This window comes from Fukomys damarensis, unplaced genomic scaffold (genome assembly GCF_012274545.1).
Source record: "Fukomys damarensis isolate Sample0158 unplaced genomic scaffold, DMR_v1.0_HiC HiC_scaffold_10, whole genome shotgun sequence".
In the NCBI taxonomy this organism is placed as follows: Eukaryota; Metazoa; Chordata; class Mammalia; order Rodentia; family Bathyergidae; genus Fukomys; species Fukomys damarensis.
Window position 1 is genome coordinate 22,074,561 of NW_022900922.1, and position 24,509 is coordinate 22,099,069.

A 24,509-nucleotide genomic window follows, 5' to 3' on the forward strand; every position below is an offset into this window, starting at 1 on the left:
ATAGAAAAACCACATCATTTTTTTTTTTTTTGGGTACTGGGAATCGAACTCAGGTCCTTGTGCTTGTGAAGCGGGCACCGGAACCACTGAACTAAATCTCCAAAACATCAGGATTTTTACATATATGTGCATAAACACACACATATATGCATATACATGTCATGTACGAAACAGTTTAATTTCATGCATGTACATGAAATGTATTAGATGTATACATACTTACACTGTAGTAAGTATGATATAAATATTATACACATGTATATTATACATATCTGATGTTGCTGGTAATCTCTTTCTCTGTATCAAATGGACACTTCTAAGCACCAGTTAAGATGATAATGTCCCCTGACATGCTACTTCCTCATCAGTGGTGTGAACCCCTTGTTCCCTCCTTCTGGAGTCCCAGGGTCCTTCACTCAGACCCTTATTCCTAGATGTTCCCCACTGACTCCTGCACCTTGTTTTACTTCCACCCCACATCCAGGGATGGTGGAGGGCCCCGGGAATACATGGTAGACCCGAGCCAGGATGCTGTTGTTTCGATCTAAATTGTCTCCCAGAGGCTCATGTGTTAAAAGTTCGATCCTGTGGTACTGTTGAGAGGCAGTGGAACCTTCAAGAGGTGAGGCCTAAATAGAGGAAGTTAGGCCACTGGGGGGCATGCCCTTGGGGGAGTGCTGGGCTGTTGGGCCTTCCTCTCCCTTTGTTTCCTGGTCACCATGAGGAGAACAGGCTTCATCCACCATTACCTCCTACGTTGATGCACAGCACTACCACAGGCGCAGAGTAACAATGCCAAGCAGCCATGGACTGGAACCTGCGAAACTGAGCCAAAAGAAACCTTTCTTCCTTTAAGATGTTTATCTTAGGTATTTGTGACAGCAGCAAGAAAATGACTAACACACAGGACATGGCCTCCATTTTGTATGCTTAAAGGCCGTGTGACCAGGCCAAGTCACTTAGTATCTTAGGTTTCCAGTTTCTTTGTCAGGAAAATGAAATGTTGGAATTGGGTGAGAAAATTGAATTAAATGAATACTCTCTTCATGGTAAACAGAGTTTCAATCCTATTGTTGCCACTAAGAGTGTGATCCTTGGGTAAATTTTTATATCGTTTTGTGACTTAATTTCCTTATCTGTAAAATGAATACTTCAAAGAACCTCAGAGTTGTGAAGATAAAAGAAGTTATACAGGCAAAAGGATTTAGGTCAGTTCCTGACCGTAAATTCTAGCTATTCTTTTTTTTTTTCTCATTGAGTTTATTGGTACTTTTTAGGTGTACAGTACAGTTACATTTGTCATTCAGATCTTGTACCTTTACATGACAGATCTTGGTTCTTATTTTTTCCCCATATCCCTGCCCTCCCTTCACCCCCTCTACCTTCCCCTATTTACAAAGACTTTGTTTCAATTTTTTTGTTTTCTCATATTTTTCTTTTCCTTATTTCTTTCCCCTATCCCTCTCACTTCCCCTACTCCTTTAGCCCTTTTCTTCCTATTTCACACTGTCAATTATGCAATTTGGATCTTATTTACACTTTTAGTTTTTCACACCAGAGAAACTATTTGGTATATACGCATGTGTGTCTTATTTCACTTAAGAGTATGGCCTCAATATGCATCCATTTTCCTATGAATGACTCTAGTTTCTCATTCTTTATGGCTGAGTAATATTCCATTTTATAGAAAAACCACATCTTCTTTAACCAGTCTCCAACTGATGGGCAAATGGGCTGTTTCCAAGTTTTAGCTATTACAAACTGTGCCGCTATAAACATGAGTGTGCATATGTCACTGTGATATGATTCTTTTAATTCTTTTGGAAAGATACCCCAGCAGGGGAATAGCTGGGTCAAATGGAACCTCTAGTCCCAGCTCTTTGAGGTATCTCCATATTGATATTCACAGTGGTTGCACCAGTCTGCACTCCCACCAACCATGGAGAAGGGTTCCTTTCTCCCCACAGCCCCTCCAATATTTGTTATTTCTAGCTATTTTTATTATTAACTGGCTAACAATGGAATTGATTATAATCGAGGAATTTTGTTTCCAGAGGAGATGAGTGAATGTGTTAGTGAGCAGGTTTTCCTACATTGTTCTGAATTTTGTGTGTTACATGGCCCTGAATTTTATTCAATCTTTTGTGTACTGGGCAGAGGATTATAAGGACACAATTTCTGGGTGAGAAGCAAGCTGGAGGTGATCTTAAGAATATATTGCCTAAGTATTTTAAGATTTTCCCTTATCATGGCCAACAAGAGACCATAATCCTACATATCCATTGAAATCACTAAAGTGTTTTCATTCTAAATCATAACTCATACATATGGCACAGTATTTACAGAATAAAGCCAGAAGTTTTTCTGTGCAATTGAAACTCTAACCGAGGTAAGAGGGGTTATCCAATTCCAAAAGGGCTTGATGATTTACTTGGGACTGGCAGAGGAGGCACTTGGTATGTTAGAAACAAAATGGGGTGTGGGGGAGGCAGCAAGGGAGGGGAGAGAATGACTCTCAAAGAACCATCACTTTAGTCCTAGCCAGGTCACTTCAAATCTGCCTTATATAATTATGACAGGCCTTGAGAGACAGTCACATCACACATCCGTGCCTCAGTTGGACTCAGGGTGCTGCCCTACTGTTTTGAGGGCTTAGACACTTAGATTCCTCACAGGACAATAAGGGTTGTTGAGAAGATTAGATGAGGTAAGAGATATGAAGCGTTAGAATAACTGCCAACCTTCATCAAGCCCTTGGCACATAACACATGCTCGATAAATGCAGATCATCTCTGCTTTAGAGCTTGTGTGTTTGAGACAAATGCCAGAGGATAATGAGCTCTCCCCAGATGCTTAACCCATCATAGACTCACAAGTTTCTTTCTTTCTTTCTTTCTTTCTTTCTTTCTTTCTTTCTTTCTTTCTTTCTTTCTTTCTTTTGGTACTGGGGATTGAACTTGGGACCTTGCTCTTGCAAGGAGTGGCTAGAGGCCCCTCTCAGCAGCTGGGTTTTGGTTGCAGCACCTCAAGGCCCTTGGCTCCAGCTTCCAGCATTCCACATGGCCTTTGGTTTGGGCCCTGCTCACTTTCTACCCGAGGGAGAAGGGCACTGCAGTCTGTTTCATTTCATGTGGTTGAATAGAGGATTTTTACTGGGTAGTGTTATGGGCTAGATTGACATGTTGAAGGCCTAAACCCTAGAACCTGAGAATGTGACTATATTAGGAGATGGGGTCTTCAAGAGGCAATGAAAATGAGATCATTAGGATGGGCCAATTTCCAGTATGACTGGTGTCCTTATAAGAAGAGGAGATTAGGTCACACAGACAGAGACCATGTGTGCATGACAAGCCAATGAGAGAGGGCCTCAGTGGAAGCCAGCCCTGCTGACGCCTTGAGCTCAGACTTCCAGCCTCCAGAACCTCGAGACAATAAATTTCTGTTGTTCTAGCCACTGGTTTTTGATACTTTGTTATGGCAGTTCTAAAAAAGTAATTTAGGCAGCTACTAACTTCTCCCTGAGTGGTGGGATTTCTGCAGAGTGCTGGGAGTTGAGAGCAGGCAGTATAGAAGTATGGGTAAAAACTCAGGCTGGGTGTTAAATCCCAGCCACTTACAAATTGTGTGACTTTAGAATGTTTTGCATTGTCTTTCCATGTAGTTAGTTTGGGAGCAAGCCACTTCATAAGGCTTCAGCAGAGTCAGTTAAGATTTAAGCCTGTGCCCCACACAAGGTAAGCACTCAATAAAAGGCATGTATGGTTATGATGAGATGAAATACCAATTAGAAGTTTGTTTGGTTTTAAGTTGTATGTACTGATTATACATCTTAAATAACATTTACTTATCCACAGACTTGGCCAAAAGAGAAAAAAAAGGGCCTGATTACAGATTTTAAAATGTCTTGCTGACATTGCAAGGAGTTTGGAACGAAAGTATAACAAGGATCTCTTTGAAAGTAGAGTATGGTACAAACCCTTATTGTTCTGTGGAACAGAAGGGAATAACATTTTTGTATTCTTCCCTAACTACACTTAGCAGTGGGGGCAATGCAAAGTAGTACTCTTTGTGGTGAAAAAATAGCTTGCCTTTAAATAAGGAATTGTTTAATTAGATTGGTTTTATTTTGGCACATAGAAGGCAGTGTTGCTGAGAAAAACATTCCAGGCCTGGACAGTTGCCTGCACCTTATTGGTGAGCCACTGGTAGACCACTATAGGAGGAGAAATAATTTTGGCCTGTTACTATTTGCTATTTGTTAAATATAGCATGTTTACATCTCTTCATTGAAAACAAGGCAATATTTTTACCTCCTGACAAAGTTTTTTTGGACCACTAATTACATAATCTCCCAATAATGCCTTTCTAGCAGCACGTGAGAGTAGAAAGATTTAAGACTCAAAGTTTGAAATCTGAAGCACAGTTTAATTAGGGTTGGTGGAACAAGAAGGCAATGCTTTTTATTTCCTTGCAGTGACTTTGAAATCTTGCAAAGAGCTGTGGAAACTGAGCTCCTGCTGAATCTGAATTCCTCCAGTGTTGCTTGTGTTGAGGAATGTGTTGGAAACAGCTGTGGTCTACTGTTCCTTTATGCGGAAAGGCCCACACAGTACTTTAATTGTGGACAGCATATTGTTGGAGATACCGAATGAAAGTACAGCTTTCTTCACTGTTCCGGAGGCTGGGGAGCTGTAGAAAAGTGAAAACTTCGCGCATGTTCCCTTTAAATGTGAAGGGTTTATTAAAGAATACCATGCTGCAGAATGTCTCATTCTCCTCGACCACCCACATTGCTACTCTTGCTTGGTATTTTGCTTCCCGTATGTAATGTGTTTTTCTTCAACATGAAATATTGTATTGGTTGACTTCTTCCATTTATGGCCAATTCGTCTAACCTTTATCTATAGTGGATTTTAAAACAGCATTCCTGAGGATAGAGTAAATAGAATTAAATGAGGAATTTTCATGTGTGGAGGATAGATTTGGATACCAGTCATAGGCAAGATGAACCTCTCGGAGTGTCCTGGTTGTGTGTGTATGTATGAAAAATTTCTGGATTTTATAGTTCCAAATTGTATAAAAAATATTTAAAAAGTTTCCTAGATGCCTGTTACTCTGGCATAAATATCCTATTCAACTTTATATATTGTCTTTGCTTTTTTCCATATGTTACATAGTTGTAACTGTACCTATACTTTCATATTCTACTTTTTATTAGTTATATCAAATATTTTTCATTTTATTATAGCTGCTTTATAACACTCAGTTTTAGCGATGGCATACTATCCTGTCCAGCAGGTTTACCATTGGTTACTGTCCCACTGTTACCTTCATTTTAGGTAGCTTTTATTTAATTTTGCTCTGTAAATAATGCCTCAATATTGGGGGGGGCATTTTGCTCTTTATCATCTAATGAATAAATTTGCAAGAATTAGTCAAAAGTTATGGCTGGTAGCAAATGCCACCACATTCCTTTTGAAAAGAATGGCAAGGCAGGCACTTCCTTTAGTTTCTCATGCTGAGCAGCATCTTTGTAATTGTGGAACTTTCAGTCTCCTTTTTGCTATTAAAGATAATGTGAAGGTGAGTGTTTTTCATGGGAAATTTTTGTGCACATTTGAATAGTGGTAATAGTATCGGGTTTAAAATTTACCGCCACAGACACAGATATGCCAAAAATGTAATAACCTTTTAATTTCTCTCTACTGAATTTAGGGTATGTGACTCCCAAGCTGCAGTTGCCGGTTTTATGCAGTGTGCTTCCAGTGTAAGCTGGGTTACGTTGAAGCATTGTCCATGGCATCCGCTGGAGCCCTGGGGGTGGGCAGACTTTCTGAGGGCATCTGTTCCTGCCTCCTCTGCACAGGTGCAGCTCAGCCTGTGGTCTTGTTGGGCTTTTTGTTACTGCACATACTCCTGTGTGCATTCCCTTGGGTAGCTCTGGATGGCAGGTTCACACTCAGCGGTCTCAACTGCAGGACAATACCTTGTCAAGTCTGCCAGCTCTCACCCTGCTCTCTTCTGTTCCCAGAGCCCGGAAGGGGACCCTGAGGTGTGCAGGTCTGTGCTTCATACCCTCTCAGTCTCCTGGAAGCAGTGCTGCCCTCCAGGGCTTGCTGCCCTCTGGCTGCTTTCCAAGAGGTCAAGCAACCAGCTAGTCTCCATCCAGCCTCCAGATGTGTTGAGGATCCCATTAGTTTCTGTGGTCTCGGTTCCCACCTCTCCACTCACATTCTAAGTGCCAGTTCTGTGTCCCCCGAGACTAGGGGCACCCCTCCCCAAGCCTGCTGACCAAATGCTTGATTTTGTACAGAAAAATAGCCTATCAAGAGTTTTTCTTGCTTCCGTAATTGTAATAGAAACATTTCTTTTTCAGCTTTGCTTTTTCGTTTATGAAGACATATGAAGACAGACTTTTAGAGTTAAAAGGAAAAATTGTCTTTTTCTGGAAACTACTTTGATTTTTAGATTTTAGTTACTTTTAGGTTTATAAAATCTCTGTAGGAGCTAAAAACCCAGAGATTGACTCTGTCTTGTAGGCCTGGCTGTTGCATCTTCATCTTGTGGCTTGGCCTTCACATGCTCCTCCAGCCTCAATTCTGATGTCTTTAGTCTTCACTGACTTCTTGATTGCCCTCACCTTCTCTGACTACATACGAATGTCTGTATTTCTGTCGAAATTAGCTGCCTAATTTTGGTGGGAGATGGATGTGGTTTGAGCAAGCAGGGAGGAGTCTCGGGAAAGATTTTTAACAGCTTCACAGTACTTAACTGCTTACTGAACTTATTCAGTGCAGACTTTGTTAATTTTGTAGACGTAGTAGAATAATTTAATAGTACTAGGCACTGTTTCAGGTGATCGTCTATATGAGCTGTAATCAAAAGCTTTGGTGAACATTTTAACTTAAAAACATATATCACAATAAAAGACACATTGCCATTCATTCCCCTCGAAATATTTCCCTTCACTGTCATCGCTTGTGCTGTCGTTCCTGAGGCCCTCTTCCATGTCTTCACAACATGTGATCAAACATGGTGAGAGCTACTGCTGAGGGCTCTCCATTGAAAAGGCAGACTCATAAAAACATTGCACTGTGTCCCCATCCACCTCATCACCAGAACCAGCACCGTGTGACTCCTAGGTCTTCCCTAAGGTCAGAAAGACCATGAAGGGTAAGCATTTTAAATTGATTCCAGATTCCCCTCCTCTCCCCTCCCCTTCTCTCCCCTTCCTATTTCCTTCCTCTCCCCCCTCTTTCCTCTTTCTTCTCCTGTTCTTTTGTAGTGCTGGGGATTGAACCCAGGGCCTTTGCATTGAGGTATATCCCCAGCCCCTTTAAAATTTTTAATTTTGAGAGAGGGTATAGCTAAGTTACTCAGGTTAGACTCGAACTTAGGATCCTCCTGCTTCAGGCTCCCAGAGTGCTGGGATTGTACACAGGGGTGACTGTGCCTTGCTGAAAATATGTATTTCTAACAGGGGTCTAGATGATGCTGGCCCAGGAACTACACACTTGCAAACCACTGCCTTGTCCCCCGGAGCAGTGCTCAATAATTACTGACCAAACCAATAAGAATGGAGTCCATTACTCCATGGCCACTCCGGTCAAGGGGTGGTCCCTGGGCTGAGACAGTGGGGACGCATGTGATCGATCGCCAACAGATAATCAGTCTTTTGATCTTCCGTTTGCTGATTCCTTCACATTTTCTAAGGTGATTATTTCTGTGTGTGTGTGTGTGTGTTTATTAGCTGTTGGTTTAACGACCAGATCTTGCATGACAGGCTTGTAAGGCACTTTCCCAAGTCTTTTAAGGGAAAAAGTAAAGGTGAGCTGTAGTTGGAACAGGTGTTTGGGAAGACTGGTGAGGCATAATTTTAAATAGAGAAGACATTCAAAACAGTCAACTTTTAAAAACTAGATGAAAATTCTCTGAAAGTTGTATTTTCCAGAGGTTATAAGGGGTCTAAAGTTTTGCTGCATTTTACTGGGAAGACTAAATGAGCCTCTTTGGAGCTGGTGTTGTCACCCCCAGCCTTCCGGTCCAGCCCTAATGAATTTCACTAACAGCTGCAGCTCACTGTGGCATGAAAAACCACTGATGTCAACGTTGAGGGTTTATTCATATCTTCAGTCTTTTTTATTAATTGCTTTCTAAAAATGGATTGATGCTGAACTTTTCATTCTGAAAATTTTTGAAGAGTTTGAGTTACTTTTCTATTAATGGTTAGGGCACTTAATGTATTTGGAATTTGATTTGTGTAAATTTAAAATGCACAGATACATGTTTATTAGTTTTCTTTTTATTATTTTTAAACATTGTACTGGAAATTAAACCCAGAGCTTTCACACTGAGCTACGACCTCACACCTTTTTTATTTTGAAACAGGGTCTTACTAAGTTGCCCGGGCTGGCTTTGAACTTGGCAGTCTTCCTGCTTCAGCCTTTCAGAATGCTGGGATTTTAGGAGTGTGCCACCACACCTGGCTGTTTGTTCTTTGTAAAACTCCTATAGGCTCTAGGGAATTGCTTGCTATTTTCTTTTAGGTAAAATTTTCTTTTTTCCTCAGTGATGGAGATTGAACTCAAAGCCACTGAGCTTTACCCCTCCTCCACTCCAGGCCCTAGGTTAAATATTCTTGAGAGATATAGCGTCGATTTTTCTCTAAGGAAATTTGGTGTCTACTTTGCATAGTTGACTAGGCTTGGATCTGGAAGTTTAATGGAGGGCTGTGTTTCTTTTTGTATTACAGTTTGAATTCCAGGAATTCTTTTGCTTAGTTGGTGCTAATTTGAAATCGGAAAACAACTTGGAAAAGACTTCACCTTCTTAGGGACCAAACTGGAGAACTCTCTTGCCCACCTTTGCATCTTTAAAGGTGCATTCTTTCTCTTAGAGTAGTGCTTGAGGTGGGGAATAGCACCCAGCAAAAGACCTCACAGTTTAGCCCTCTTTATTTAAAGCTCCTTGCTTGTAGAAGGGAAAACTTCCTTGGTCTAGCTTCAAGGAGCTGAAAAGAAACTGTTAGCTCATGATTTATTACACTACACGGAGGTACAGTGAACTTTTTCGTCTCTCACCGAGCCCAAGTGTGAGATTATCATTTTTGCAATGTGGGGATTGGAACCGAGGCCACATCCCCACCTGGACGTACATCTCGATGTGGCAACCTGAGCACACAAAGGCGAATTCACAGAGGTGGATCAGTAAAAGTCACTCTTCTGCGTTTCCTTGTAGGTTAACTTCGTGGTGTGCCAACTCTTTGCCTTGTTTGCTGCTTTCTGGTTTCGCATCTACTTGCATCCTGGGAAAACAAGCTCCGAGGTCCGACATGCAATCGCCACCATTTTGGGCATTTATTTTGTCATTTTTTGCTTTGGCTGGTAAGTATGAATTTTCTAAACTCTAATATTTAGTATTTTTAAGTAATATTCTTGGTATTGAACTAAAGTAAGAAATATATAGTAGTGTAAGATACCTTGTTGTGAGATATGAGATGAATATGAATTATAAAATATTTTAAGAAAATTGAACCCATAAACAGAGTACTCAGTAGAAGTCAGTGACTTTTTTCTTAAAATTAGTAGTAATGGTTGAATCTTGGAGGTGACCAATAGGTCCATCAGCTGATGAATGGATAAAGAAAATGTGATCTATACACCCCGCCCCAACACACATGGAGTACTTCTCAGCCAAAGTACTTTGAAAAAAAATATAGTCCTGAAGTAAGAACTTCCTTCTCTGGCTCCTTGGTTGTATATAGATATGAAGAAAGGTAAAAGCATTCCATTTATGTGTTCCTGAAATTATTAGTGCTACATTTGGCAAACTAGGTCATGATTTCCTGGTGTCACTTCAAGATGTAGTATCTTAGTTACGTACAACAATATTTGGTTTATTTCTCTACATCAACATGAGTAAACTGATCACTTGCTGTTTGGTGGGAGTAATGGTGGAGGTGGAGTAGCCAATAGGTATATTTGTATGAAATACATTCAGCATCCCTTCCTTTCCTCATGTCTTAAAGGTATTCCATACATCTCTTTGTGCTGGTGTTAATGTGTTATGGAATTATGGTCACCACAAGTGTATCCAATATTCACAGGTAAGACCTTGAACAATGCAAAGTGAGATTTGTGTGTGTGTATGTGTGTGTGTGTGTGAGTTTTGATATGTATATCCAAGGGGAAGGTGTTCTTTTACCATTTTCCACAAGTAGTGAATCTTAGCTTCTCTAGGATATGTTTTCATGCTCCTTCACCAGAAAACTTCTAGGGAGTGTTGCATAAGGTCTTAAATTTGGGGATGGTTTTCTGGGTGGCTACATATATCCAAGCTTATTAAATTGTGTACTTCAAGTCTCTACAATAAAGCTATTTAAAAAGAAAGTATGATTTCTGCTGCCAGGGATGTAGCTCAGCAGTGCTGTGCCTGCCTGGCAAGTGCAGGGTTCTGAGTTTGATTCCCAGTATTGGAAAAACAAAAAACAAAACACAAAATCTTCTGCTATGATGTTTTGATTTTAAAGTACAGTAGTAATTTGATTCTACCCAGAAGGCTCCATGCTTGGGTTCTGTACTGAGATGCCCATGGTATCTGTTTTGCTTTGTCTCTGTTTCCTAGGGTCTTATTCAAAACTCAGTGCTGACTCTGTCTTCTGGGGATTCTGGAATATAAGTCCTGTGAAAACAAATGCTTCCTCTTTTGCTTACTGTTGTATCCTCAAAACCTAGAACAATAACCTGGCACAAGTAAGGGCTCCGTAAGCATTTATGGAATAATTGAATTGCTTTTAAAAGGCCCTTTTCTGGGTTCTTTTATGTTGGCTTCTCTCAAAAGCACATGCCTTTTGCCATTTTTTTTTTCAGAAAAACTGATGAATAAGACTGTCCACACAATGGTTTTCTTTCTTGAAAACATAGACATTTAATTTTGGCATATAATTTTATGGGTATTTGTTATAAATTTATAATTTTCAGAGGAATTTTTTTTTGTACCAGGGATCAAACTCGGGACCTTGTGCTTGCAAGGCAGGTGGCAGAACTACTGAGCTAAATCCCCGGCCCCAGAGGAAAATACTTTTGCATGCTTTTAAACTTTACAGTCATTCAACTTAGAATCCAAATGAACTCTGAACATTTGAATTTTAATCATCTCTCTTCTCAGTGCCATCCTTGAAAGGATGGTATCATTCCTTCCAGTAGTGAAATAGGACATCTGTCTTGCTAATCTAATAACAGTGGGTTTTGGTGTATTTTATATATGACAAAATGCTGATAAAAGCTTTAAAGTTTTTAAAAATTAAATGATTAATAACAAGATTGCATCTTGCTAACCCATTCCTAATACCTACATATTCTAATTTCTCAGCTCTTCCTATATCTGTGTTATACTGATGGGTGTAGCCCACTTTTCAGAGCGTCAAGAACTTACACACACACCACCTGTCCCGTGGAAGATTCTGGTCTTTGGTGACTGGGAATGGAATTTTCCAGCCTTGGCAGAGCTGAGCTGTTCACAGCAGGCAATGGCCATTTCTTCACAGTAATATTGTGGTAGCAGAGGGCTCTTCCATAAGAGTAAGAAGGAAGCATGCCAAGTTCCTCCCCTTTTGTTTGCTTGTGTGGTTGCCAGTATTGAGCGGGGAGGGGGGAGATCAGAGTTCCCAATGGATGTAAATTTTCAAAAATATCCAAAGTTTTTCTTTATCAATTCAGGGAAAAAGCACTAGATTGGAATTAGGAAATCTTGTGTTCTCTCTACACAAGTTGGGGTTTGTAGTAGTTTGAATGCAAGTTATCTTCAAGACTCTTCTCTGTGAATTATTCTCCTTTTCACTTCCCTGAGCCAGGAGTAAGAGTTCTGCCATGTGGTTGGGAGGAGGAGGGAAAAATTAGTGTTTGTTTTCATATGCAACTAAACCATTTCTGAACTTTGTTTCTCAGGATTTTTTGAGAGTTCTGGAGGGTAGCACCTGTGTTGTCATCCTTGCCATTATGTTGGACGGGCATTGCAGGCCTCGGTTTACCACATATGAAGTACCTGGAGCAGGTGTAAGACCTTGGTGGTGCAGTTATCAATTCTGGAGTTTCTGCTTTGTGACAAGTCATAGGCCAGATTCTTTTTAATATAGTTCATTATTTTTGATCAACTGATACTTAATACATCATTTACTATTTCATTTAATTATTTCAAATATATTGTTCCTAAGACAACTCTGTGAAATGTGATTTTTTTTCCCCTGAGATGAGGAAATGAAAGCTCAGAAAGGTGAAACACACCCATGTAACCAACCCCAGATAAGTAGGAGGATATTACCATCCCTCCTGTACTGACCTCTGCTGCACCCACTTTCCTGAAATAACCACTCTTTCAGCTTCTCATACCATGGTTTACTTTTCCAGTGCTGGGGTTTGAGCTCCTGTTAGTCTGTCTCTGGAATACATATTTTCTCAGCCACTCCTGGATTCCTCAGATTTTCAGGTCTGCATGAATGCATTGCCCTAATTGCGTGAAGGTTCAGCACTCTGCTGCACTTTGACAGCCGGGGTCTAATTACAACAATTGAGTCGAGCCTGCTTTCCCTCAGAGGAAGGGGAAGGTCTGTGTGGACTCTTGTTGTGGACAAATGGAATTAGCAGGCTTGGCTGCATCTTACCTGGTGGGAAGAATCTGTCCCTTGCTTCTTCCTGGAGCTGATGCAGTGGGTGGAGAAAGGGAAGGGTTACTGGAGGCAGTGAAGTCTAGTTCTGTTCTAGTACTTCAGCTCTTCAGGAAGTTCTTCTTAGGCCTTTGTTTGGAGGAAGCGTGTGGTGGAGGAGAGCTGCTTAGCTAAGGGCAGCCCAGCCAAGAAGCAGAAAAAGAGGGGAAGAGACAGAGAAGGGGCTATGGACAAGTTGTGCTCTTCAAAGGCCCCCTACCCTAACATCTTAGTTCTTCTAGCTGGTTCCACCTCCTAATAGCTCATCAGTCAGGAGTTTATCAAGGGATGAATCCATCCCACCTCTGAATATTGCTGTATCGGCAATCAGACCTTCAATATATAAGTCTTTGGGGTACACTTCATATTTAAATCATAACAAACATCATTGTAAATAATGGTAAAGAAAACTTAAGGTTGTGTCGTGCTTTAGAGTTTACAGAACTCTTTCATGCTTGTTATCTATCTCTTTGCTACCAAAAGAATTTTTATTTCCTTACTATACCATTCTTTAAATTGACTTAGTCTTCATGTGTTATTTTAATGTGGATATATGAATTTCAATATAATCTAATATCAGTATATTCATCTTTCCTATTTTATGATGCATGTTAAAATTTAGACCTTCCTAATTTGTCTACATCTGATGGATTCCTGAATCATTTAAAATGTTTAGTATATGTGTTCATTTCAGTTTATTTCTACTAATATAACTGAACCTGTCCTATGTGTCCAATGGTTGGGATGCTCGGTCACATTGAGTTGGGGAAACAGATATCTACTTAGATAAATTTTAATATTATAATTACGCAAGTTAGCATGAGGCACTAGAAAAATGCAGATAATGGGGTAATGAATTGTTCTGGGAGTGGTGGGGGAGCAGGAGATGGGCTGGGATGGATGGAGCAAGACAAGCCAAGTGACAGTGAAGAGTGACACTGAGCTGAGTCTTATATGACAGACAGTTTCCATGTGGGCTGTAGGATGGACAAAGGAGTTGCAGGCAGAGGAAGGAGCATGCAGGAAGACATCTGGCTTGAAAATACAGGATGCCATTGTGGAACGTGGGTGATCCAGGCTATTTGAACATCAGGTGGACATGGAGCAGGACTAGAGATGAGTTTAGAAAGGTGAGTGAGGTAGCTTGGGAAGTACTGTGCGTGCCACCGTGTTCAGGAGTTTTAATTTGGCGAGACAGTGGGATCCGTTGGAGACTTATAATAAGAGTTGTTTATCGACTTAACACAGTGTAGTTGGATGTGGCCAACAAAATGCACATGGCCATCTCTGCCTTCATGGAGCTCACAGTCAAGAGAGACAGTAGGCAGTCAGAGTGCCTGGATGTGCTTGGGCTGCTGCAGCAGTGTCCCATAGCAGGGTGTCTTGTAAACAACAGAGTCTTTCTCATTTCCCTGGAGGATGGAGCTCAGGTTAGCTGCTGGCATGCTTGGGTTCTGGTGAGGGCTTTCTTCTGCATGTCAGATGGACAGGTTCTCATTGCAGCCTCACATGGTAGAAAGAGGGTGGGAAGGCCTCTCTGGGATCTCTTATAAGGGAGCTAATCCCATTCACTAGGACTCCACCCTCACTAACCTAATCATCTCCCAAAATCTCTACCTCTTCATACCATTGCTTTGGGGGTTAAACTTCAACATTTCGGTTATTTTAGAGGGAGAAGGGGGACACATTCAGTCCACTGCACAGGTTATCACATATATTTATAACTGCAATTTGATAAATGTTATAAATAACAAGAGTGTGCATGTAAGTACTTGTGTGTTGCTTATGTGTGTATTACTAGTTTATACTCTGTAGAAGGCTGGGCTACCTCTCTGAAGGAGGCCAGGAAATGTTAATTAGTAAGTGGTAATTGAAGCCTGAGGCATGGGTAGGGAGGATCCTGAGTAGAGCTTTTCACACTGAAGGAGTAGGTGGAGGAAGGTAAGCTGAACAATGGGTTTTGGAAGAATTATCAGGAGAGGTGGGAAGAAAACAAGGGGAATGGAAGCCAAGAGAAGGGATCTACGTTTGGTGCTGATTTGTATTTTGTGAGGATCATCATGTAAAATGTGATGATTTGTGAAGAGGAGCATTGCGTACCAGACCTTAGAGGTCTGTGGTTCCACGCCTGGCTGCCCACTGGAGTACCCCTGCCTGGTGCGACTAGTACCAATTAAATCAGGATGTCTGGGAAAAACCCCAGGCATGTGTAGTTTGTGAGGCTGCCTGGGTGATTCCATTACACTGTTAGGGCTGAGGGCATCCAGTATGGTCCAGGTGAGAAGCGTGGGTGGGAGAGTGAGCAGGGGGTGGACTGAGTTGTAGCAGGGGCAGAGAAGTCTTGTGACCATGGATGTGTAGAGGGTGAAGGAGAGAAATAAGGGAACATGTACTGTGTGCATTATTGTCACGCATAATAATCCAGTCATCTGTGTTTTTGGTTTTAGATACACCTTTTTTGTAGCAATGGGATACCTTACAATATGCCACATCAGCCGAATATACATTTTCCACTATGGAATTCTCACTACAGATTTTTCTGGGTGAGTATCTTCACTTGACGGTGGGGGGTGATTATTGACTCGGTTCTCAGTGTCTGTAAACATGAAGGTTGTAAGAATCATCATCACTCCAGTAGGTAAGACACTGTGGTAATGAGGGTGCGACTGAAGATTTGATTGTTCTGTAGGGTTACTAGCTCCGCTATGTTGTACAATAAAGGTCACAAAGTACACCCTGTGCACATCTGTCCCACTGTCTATTTTCCTTTTCACATTTTCTGTGGAACACAACCAAATTTCATTTATGTTTTCTCTGGCTGCTGTTGTACTACAAAGGAAGAGCTGAGTAGTTGCAATGAAAAGTATGGGTTGCAAAGCCTAAAATATTTGCTACTTGGCTCTTTACAGAAATTTTGCCAACTCCCAGTCTAAGGTTGTAACACAGGGCTGGCATTCATCTTTTAGTTAATGATGCAGAAGCTCGTCCACACTAGCTTAGATATATAGCTGCTACCCTGACCCCTTTGGGTGTCCCCTGGCTGCCCTGGTCCCACCCCTCAACCCCTTGACCTCCAGCAACTACAAGGGTGATGCTTGGTGCAAGGCGAGAGGGCTCCATGTGATTGTAAAATTCTGTCCATTACTAGAGCCTTCAGCTGGTGGGCCATGGTCACTTGGTAAAGACTGGATGGAGCAGTGAAAGTTCTATGTTCTGGTGAGGTTAATTCAGGAGCAACTTCTTAGGAGTCTTGAGGAATGAACAGTAACGCAGAGTTGTTCCTGGTGACAGGTGTATTAAGCACATTACTCCCTGAGAATTTGGTCTGCTCTCTGCAGCAGCCTGCAGTCAGGGAAAAACTTTCCTGAGGTTCAGGAGACCTTCCTGAAAACCTTCCTGAGATTTGGTTGCATCTGATTTAGTGGTTTGTGGGTGCATAGGCAGAGGAAGAAGAGGTTACAACTCTTAGTTCCTATCTGTGAACTTTACAAATTATGCAGCTAAGCTGTCCCACCAGAATAAGGCTCACAAAGGCAAGAGAGTATTGTTTTGGGACAACATTTAAATCTTCCCAACTGTGGTTTGGTCTCAGATGGCCTTTCGTGTAACAGTTCTTACCTATAGGCTTCTGAGATTTAAACAGGTTTTTAATTTTAATTTTAAATTTTGCAGTACAGGGGTGTAACCCAGGACCTTTGCACTGAGCTAAATCTCAAGCCCTTTTTTAATTTTCAGACAAGATCTTGATAAGTCACTAATTTGCCTAGGCTGAGCTTGACCTTGCCATCATCTAACCTCTGCCTCCTAGAATGCTGGGATTATCAGCGTGTGTCAGTCACCATGCCCGACATGCATTTTGGATTTTGTATGTTTTTCTTCTAGCTATGTGTCTCTCCCTCATACTTCTTCAGTTTTTCTGAAAAAGTTAATAAATGTCATTTTAACATTTTTTGTAGTGTTAGTAAAACATTGAAAATGTGGGAGCAACAAAGATAACATTATAGCTATGAAGTTACAGCATTAACAAATCCCTACAGTGTTTAATCAACAAACTTTTTGGTTTGGTTTTACCGCACACCTCTACCATATTTAAAAGAGTTCTTGGCCCTTGATAGGTGGCCAATAAGTGGTACAATAAATACTCTGTATTTGTCAGCAGCCCTCACCACCACCTTAGCTGTTTCTAGGAGACTCATTCTTAATATCAAACATCCCTTCTAAACATGTGGGTCAGGATATAGAACAAATGATTATTTTTTGTCTTTTTGGTCGTACTGTGGATTGAACCCCAGGCCTTCACACTGATCCAAATCTCCATCCCTTTATATTTTTTACTTGAGATAAGATCTTGCTTAATTGCCAAGGCAGGACTCTAACTTGCAATTCTCTAGCCTCCACCTCCCAGAGTCCTGGAATTACAGGCATGTGACACCACACCTACTTAAGCAGAAAACTTTGACTTTAGTCTTTTTTGTTTTTTGTTTTTTTGGTACTGGGGATGCACGGCACCACTGAGCTAAATCCTCAGCCCTGACTTTAGTCTTTAAGTACATTGTTATGTGTTTCTCATGCATACCTACCTGTCTTTGGAGAGCTGGAAATGTTTACTCATTTCTTCAACAGTTTTTGAGCCACTGATATGCCAGGCACAATACCAGCTGCCAGAGGCACTGTGCATTTTAGGCAGCAGGAAGTGTATTCCAGGTAGTGGATGTGGCTCTTCTGGGGCCCAGAAGTGTGACACAGGTACCTTTGAGGTCTCAGAAAGCCACCTCCCTCTCTCTTATCACCTCCATCCCTATGTCAGCAGGTGCTATCAGGCCAGCAGCCTGGCTGTCACTAGACCCCATCCATTGCTTCTCATGTGTGCTACCACACATGAATCCTGAATCACAATGTCCAGTACCTGCCGATCTGGCTGTCCTTCCCTCCTCCTTGCCCTTCTGCCCCATTACCTGTGATAATGAGGTTCTGAACTACAGAGCAGGGCTGAGGATTTAGCTCAGTGGTGCTGCTGCCTGCTTTGCAAGCGCAAGGTCCCGAGTTCGATCCCCGGTGCCAAAAAAAAAGAAGCCTAAACTACAGAGCAGATGCTAATCTGCACCTGCCGAACTCTGCCTCCTTTCCTGGCACCTCCTACTCCCCTTGCTCTATGTGGAGTTTATGGTCCATACTCTCTGGGTAAGTTCACATGTCTGTGCCCTGATCAGAAAACCCTTTCCTATCTTTGCCATCCTGGAAACCTCCTACTTCATTTTGGTACCAGGGATTGAACTCAGGACCATGGGCTTGCGAGGCAGGCACAGCGCCACTGGGCTAAATTTCCGGCCCACCTCTCACTTCACTTTTTAAAATATAGCTCAAAGATCTCATCTTTACAAAGCTTTCCTTATTACTACTCCCTGTCCTCTCCACCCTGGAGTCATGAGTTTTGGACATGGGTGTCAGGAAGTCTCTCACCTGGCTTTTGCTGGCCAGTGCAGTGCTGCTGTGGCTTGTCAGTCATTGTCATCAGCTCCCTGGCGGGTGGAGCTGAAACCCAGGTGGCTGGCACCCATGGCTTTCGTCATTTGTGTAGTTTGCTTATCTACCATCATATGTGTTTATTTCCAGACTTGATTCTAACTGTACTTGTGTATTTGTGCAAGGGTTCTCCAGAGGAACTGAACAAATACTTTTGTGTGTGTGTGTGTGTGTGTGTGTAGTTGTGTGTGTGTGTAAAGAGATTTGTTGTGAGAATTGTCTCATGATTGTGGAGGAGACGGTGTCATGCAAGCTGTAGAACCAGAGAGGCTGATGATGTGACCCCCAGTCTGAGGCTGAGGGCCTGGAACCTGTGGGTGTCTTCGAGTCTAAGGCCCTGGTGCATGAAGTTCAGATGTCTGAAGGCAGGAGAAGATGGATGTTCTAGCTCAAAAACAGAGAGGAATTCACCCTTCTTCCTCTGCCTTTTTGTTCTATCCGGGCCCTCAATGGACTGGAAGATGCCACATTAGTGAGGAGGGCAGATATTCTTTACTCGCTCTACTAATTCAAACATTCTCATGTACAATACCCAGGAGTAGTGCTTTAGTAGCGGTCTGGGCATCCCTTAACCCAGTTGAGGCATAAAGTTTACCGTTACTTCTTCTGCATGAGCTGATTATATATGGATGTGAAAGAAGAGAAGGTGGTTTATCTGTAACTAGGGTGGGTCCTTTGGAAAGCTATCAAAGCAAATTTAGTATACTAATAATTGTCATTGATTGAAATGTGGACGAGAAATCTAGGATGAGCAAGCACTATAAACATTCAGGATTCTTCACTCAGATTGCTTTGCAGGCATCCATTTTCATTTACTTTTTTAATGTGTGCTAGAAGAAATGACAAGAATGGTGGGTGCGTTTGCTAGGAGAGATGTTTGCATTCAGCAGATCCATACTGCAAGGAGGGATTTCACTCAGCATAAAACTTCCGTTGGTTATTGACAGACACTGATTGGACCCCTGTATATATGAGGCATAGTTACAAGAGATAGGAGTGAGCAAAGACGGCAGAATGAATGTGTAAAAAATTAAAATGTGACCGTACCATTGTATACTGTGTTTAATAGTGCCCTCCCAAAAGTCATGTCTATTCCGAACCTGTATCCTAGTTTGGAAATGGGGTCTTTGCAGATGTAATTAGTTAAGATGAGGTCATCCTGGAGTAGGGTGAACTTTAGATCCAGTATGATAAGTATCATAGGCAGAAGATCATGGAAGGCAGACACACAGGGAATACGGTCATGTAAAGATGGAGGCACAAGTGGAGAGAGGTGGATGTGAGCCAAGGAATGTCAGAGATTGCCGTCAGCCATGCAAAGCTAGGAAGACGCATAGAGCGGATTTCCCCTCAGAGCCTCCAGGAGCCAACCCTGCTGACATCTTAGTGTTGGACTTCTAGGCTCCAGAGCTGTCCTTGAGGGGAAAGAAATCCTGTTGTAAGCCACCAGGTTCGTGGCAAATTGGGAACTCAGCATCCATTGTTTTATGATTCTGTACCTTTGGTGTATTAACAGCTGTCCTGTGTTCCTGACTGTATGGAATAAGAGCAACTCTACTGTCCACGTCTGTGGTTGCTCCTTATACCTCTGCCTTCTGCTCTATTAAAATGATAAACTTGAATGATTTTTCACATCATTTTTAGTATAATGAAAATTTTGGAAAGTTACCAAAAGGAAAAAAATAGCGAGCATTTGGGGGAAATAGCCATGTGCTTGTGAAATGTGTTGGATTTGGGGTCTGACAGCTGAGGAGGATGGCTGTCAGTTTTGTCAGCTTCACTTGTAGCAACAGCGTCTTGATAAATTTCCTCAAGTGATGTTTATTCTGTGGCTTTTTTTTTTTGGGTCTCCTCAGATTAAGAGATCTGACATTACACACAAAACTAGAGAACGTTTGAACTAGAAAGGACATTGTTTTTAGGTAAGGAATATAAAGAGAATGTATCTGTTACCTGAGTATCACACATTTTACTTCTCTGATTGCTGAGTGACCATATTTACCATTCTTAGAAGGTCTGTTTTGGTTTTGCTTTAATAGATCTTTATTAAATGGTTTTATTTTCTCCTACCATTGTAGACACACAGTGCTTCACTGATATAAATCCACGCTCTCGGAGAGGTCAGTCAACATAAGTGAGGGGTACATACCACCCTGAAATTGACAAGATGTTTTACATCAGAAATTGTTAATTAGAGGTTCTTTACAAGTGTCTATTCTCATTTCAGTCATGGAAACAACCACATGTTCTCTTTCAGAATGGAAGTGGTTTAACTCTGCCACTTTTTCCAGTTGACATACTGTGTTTAGAATTTTGTGAAGAGATGGTGTTTTGAATTTGAACCTGGTGTTGTAAAGCAGCCTGATGAGGTAACTTCTCTGGTGAGCACGTGTGCAGTTCTAAAATGCAGAACACACTTTATCATGCCCTTAGAATAAGCCCAGACAGGGATCGAGGGGGGTTGGGCGTGATTCGTGTTTGTGTCAGAGAACATATGTATATGCTTTTAATTTCTGAGAGTACATAAACTTACACATTAGGCTATTCCAGGACTTGACATTTTAAGAGATCAGGTTTCCATGGACTGAACTGGCGTTAGTGATAAAGGTAACACACCAGATACACTTTTGCTAGTGCTGCTAATACAGTTTATATCAATGCCTTCAGTGGTGAGTGTGTTCTTTATATTTTGTGGTATGAATTTGGGTTGTGAAAAGCACTAGAACTCTTACTGTTTTCCTGGGGGAAAGCTCAACAATTGTAACAAACCTGATACTTGATTCCTTTTAGGTTTCTGATACTGAGCTGATTCTTTTCCTTTACTCACAGAAGGGTACAAATTGAGTTTTCTTTGAGGGCAGCAGCAAGAACTCTTACTTTCTTTTTCCAGTCTAGGCCGGATTCAGGTAGATAATTGCTCTCGCATCATGTTCACAATTCAGGTTGCCCATGTGTCTTTGAAAACATCAAATGCAAACTCTTATACACTGCTGGTGGGAGTATAAATTGGTATAACCTTTCTGGAAGGCAATTTTGCGATAAATTTAAAGTAAGAATTTTTTATGGTTCATATCCCATAGAATACTAAATTTGTAGGTGTTAAATTACTGTAAGGAAATAAAATGAATTCATAAGGTTGTTCAACTGTTGTCAATAATAGTGAGAAACTGAAAGCCTCCTAAATCATCTAAAAGAGATAAATGAGGGCTGGAGATTTAGCTCAGTGGCACAATGCCTGCCTTGCAAGCACAAGGTCTTGAGTTTGATCCCTGGTACCAAAAAAAAAAGAAAGATTAAAAAAAGAGGTAAATGATCAGGGCTAGGGATTTTAGCTCAGTGACACTGTGCCTGCCTTGCAAGCGCAAAGTCCTTAGTTTGATCCCTGGTATCAGAGGAAAAACAAAAAAGAGGTAAATAATCAAATCAGGGTGCTAATATGCCTCCATTGAAAATGTTGTTTTCAGAGAATAGAAAGACCACAAGAAATGCCCATTTATTTGTCAAGATTGCAGTTTTTCTTTGAATGTGGAGATGTGTAGGAAAAGAGTGGGAGGAAACAATGAGAATGTTAACGCAGAGGTTCTGTCTGGGGTGTGTTATTCATGCTTATGATCATCTTACTTATTTATGTTGCTGTTATAATGGAATGTTACTTTAATATATTTGCATGCATCCTGAAAAGTTATGGTGCACCACAGCCAGCGTGGTTATTGGAAGATGGCCATTTGCATTCTCTTTTACTTACTGGAGCATCAGAGAAGAAATGTTCTTTACCTGTCCCCGCTGGTGATGGACATCATTTACCCTGTTGTCCCAAGGGAAATGTTTTCCTCTGTGGCTTTATAACATCCTAGCCACCCCACCTGACCAGCCCAGTATGTTCAGATAATTGGGTTATAGAATACGGGAAGGAAAGGTACTTGTAAAGAAATTTCAACATTTGCCCATTTCATATTTCTCTTCAGACCAGTGTCAGCTTTTCAATAGTTAGCATAGTCATCTGGAGTTGAACTCTGCAGTAAAGTTATACCAAATATTTTTGGTTTGTCCCCTGTTAAATGAAGAATTGGTGATTTTGCTTTGTTGCATACCAAAGTATAGAGGTTACATTTATTTATTTGTTTAGTGGTACTGGGGATTGAACTCGGCGCCTTTGTGCTGAGCTACATACACCTCTAGCCCTTTTTTATTTTGAGACAGGGTCTTGCTAAGTCACTGAGTTGCCAGGCTGGTCTTGAATTTGTGATCGTCCTGCCTCAGCCTCTTAGAGTTCTGAGATTATAAGTGTGTTATCACCATTCCTGGCTTAGGAGTTAAACCTTTGAAATGAGTGTGTGTGGCGGGGGGAGAGAAAGACAGAGAGGGAGGGAGGGAGAGAGACAGTTGGTGGAGTTGACCTTGTTCTTTCTATTCCTAGAATATTTTCATCTGCGTGTCTTTTTATTATGTCATTTTTAATAATATATATGAACAAATTATACCAGTAATCTTAGGTTCAAGAAGAAAAACATGGTTTTGTTTGGCTTTTCTTTAATCATGAAAAAAGAAATCATAGGACAAAAGAGAAAGGGTGAAATGGCGCAATTTCCAATTGGGCAGATGGTTCCAGGGACCGAGGAGCAGAGCCTGAGGTTGACAGGCATATACAGGTCAGAGGATGTGGTGTGGCATGAGAGTGAGCATAATCTGAGTCCTTGTCTTCAGAAAATTCTTCCCTTCCATGAAGGAGCCATTTCTGAATCTCCCATGAGTTTGTTCTTTGCTCTTATAGTATGTGCTTGTGTATGAGCTGTGTTTTTGCCAAAAAGGAACATAAATTCTAATCAGAAATCAATAAATGTGTTTGTTTCACATTTTGATTGAAATGCAATGTGGATGGAATTTAAGTTTTATCCTATGTAAGTAGCTCTAAGGCTTTGATTCTTCAGTCTCAGTAACTTCTAAATCTAATTTTTTTCATTTGTTAATTAAAAACTATTCAGAGTGCTCTGAGTAATATGATACGCAGTTTTTTCCTTATACCCACAGAAAAGTAAATACGTAGGAGGATGCTAAACTTACTTTCCTTTTAGTGAACAGGTTCTAGTTCTAGTTTGTGGCATTTCAGTCAGCTTTAGCATGGCTTACTTGTACATTGTGCTTTTTAAAGCCCTGATTGTGTGAGTTGTTTCTTATTTAAGTTGCTAGAAACTTCTTCTGATACATAAAACACAAGCAATATGTTGTTGAAAGTATAGTCATGCTGTGCAACAATACTTGAGCCATAGGCTCATAGTATTTTTTTTTCCAAAGTAGGATGTCATCTTTAAGACATGACAACAGATGTTTCTTACATAGACCTTGAGGTACATATTTCTTATTGAATGAGTAGTTATTCATGCTGCTGCGGCTGTCCTTTATTGTGTTGCCCTAATCTGAATCTTCTGAGAAGCAGATGTAGAAGAGATAGGAACAGATGTCTGAGAGATTTTTTTGGGTGACACATATTTCCTGCTGGAGAAATGGGTGAGGGGAAGATAGATGAGACTGAGAAAGCCTTCAGACTGAAACACAGGTTTGACTTCTAAGTAGACAGGGAAAGAAAGAAGAAGGATGTTGGATGGCTGTGCAGTTCTAAGGATGTTTTGTTAAATTCTGCAAGGAACTTTCAGCTCAAAGTTAAAATGTGCAGAGTACAGGAGTACCATAGTTTGTAGGGAGTAGTCTGCTGAAGCATATTCCTGCTGTGCCCAGCCGTTGGCCATGTCAGCAATACTCCCAAAGTCATTCCTGGAAGCAAGTAGTAGTACCCCAATACCAAATCCAGAGAAGACACCAGCCAAAAGAAGAGAGCTACAGGCCAATCTCCGTCACAAACATAGACAAAATCATCAATAAGATACTGCAAACAGAATGCAGCAAATCATCAAGAAGATTATATATCATGCCCAAGTAGGATTCATCCCAGGGATGCAGAGATGGTTCAACATAAGCAAATCCATAAATGTAATACACCATATTAACAGCCAAGGACAAAAACCATATGATCATTTCAACAGATGTAAAAAAAGTGGCAAGGTCCAACAACCATTCATGATAAAAACTTACAGAAAATTGTAATAGATGGTCTTTATCTCAATCTGATAAAAGCCATCTATGACAATCCAAAAGCCAGTATCATTCTAAATGGACAGAAACTGAAGCTTTCACTCTAAAATCAGAAACAAGACAAGGATGTCCACTATCACCATTCTAATTAAATATAGTTCTGGAAACAGTTGGAACAATTAGACAAGAGGAAGAAAAG

The 24,509-nt window shown here is 41.1% G+C and overlaps 1 protein-coding gene across 1 annotated transcript in view; it reads left to right on the forward strand.

Moving 5' to 3' along the window:
* Mboat1 (membrane bound O-acyltransferase domain containing 1) overlaps positions 1 to 24,509 on the forward strand; it is a 109,812-nt gene that overhangs the window by 53,245 nt on the left and 32,058 nt on the right. Inside the window, exons 4-6 of the mRNA XM_019207308.2 lie at positions 9,238 to 9,383; positions 10,028 to 10,105; positions 15,148 to 15,243. Of these exons, the coding sequence (XP_019062853.1) occupies positions 9,238 to 9,383; positions 10,028 to 10,105; positions 15,148 to 15,243 (320 nt within the window). The remainder of the gene's footprint in view (positions 1 to 9,237; positions 9,384 to 10,027; positions 10,106 to 15,147; positions 15,244 to 24,509) is intronic.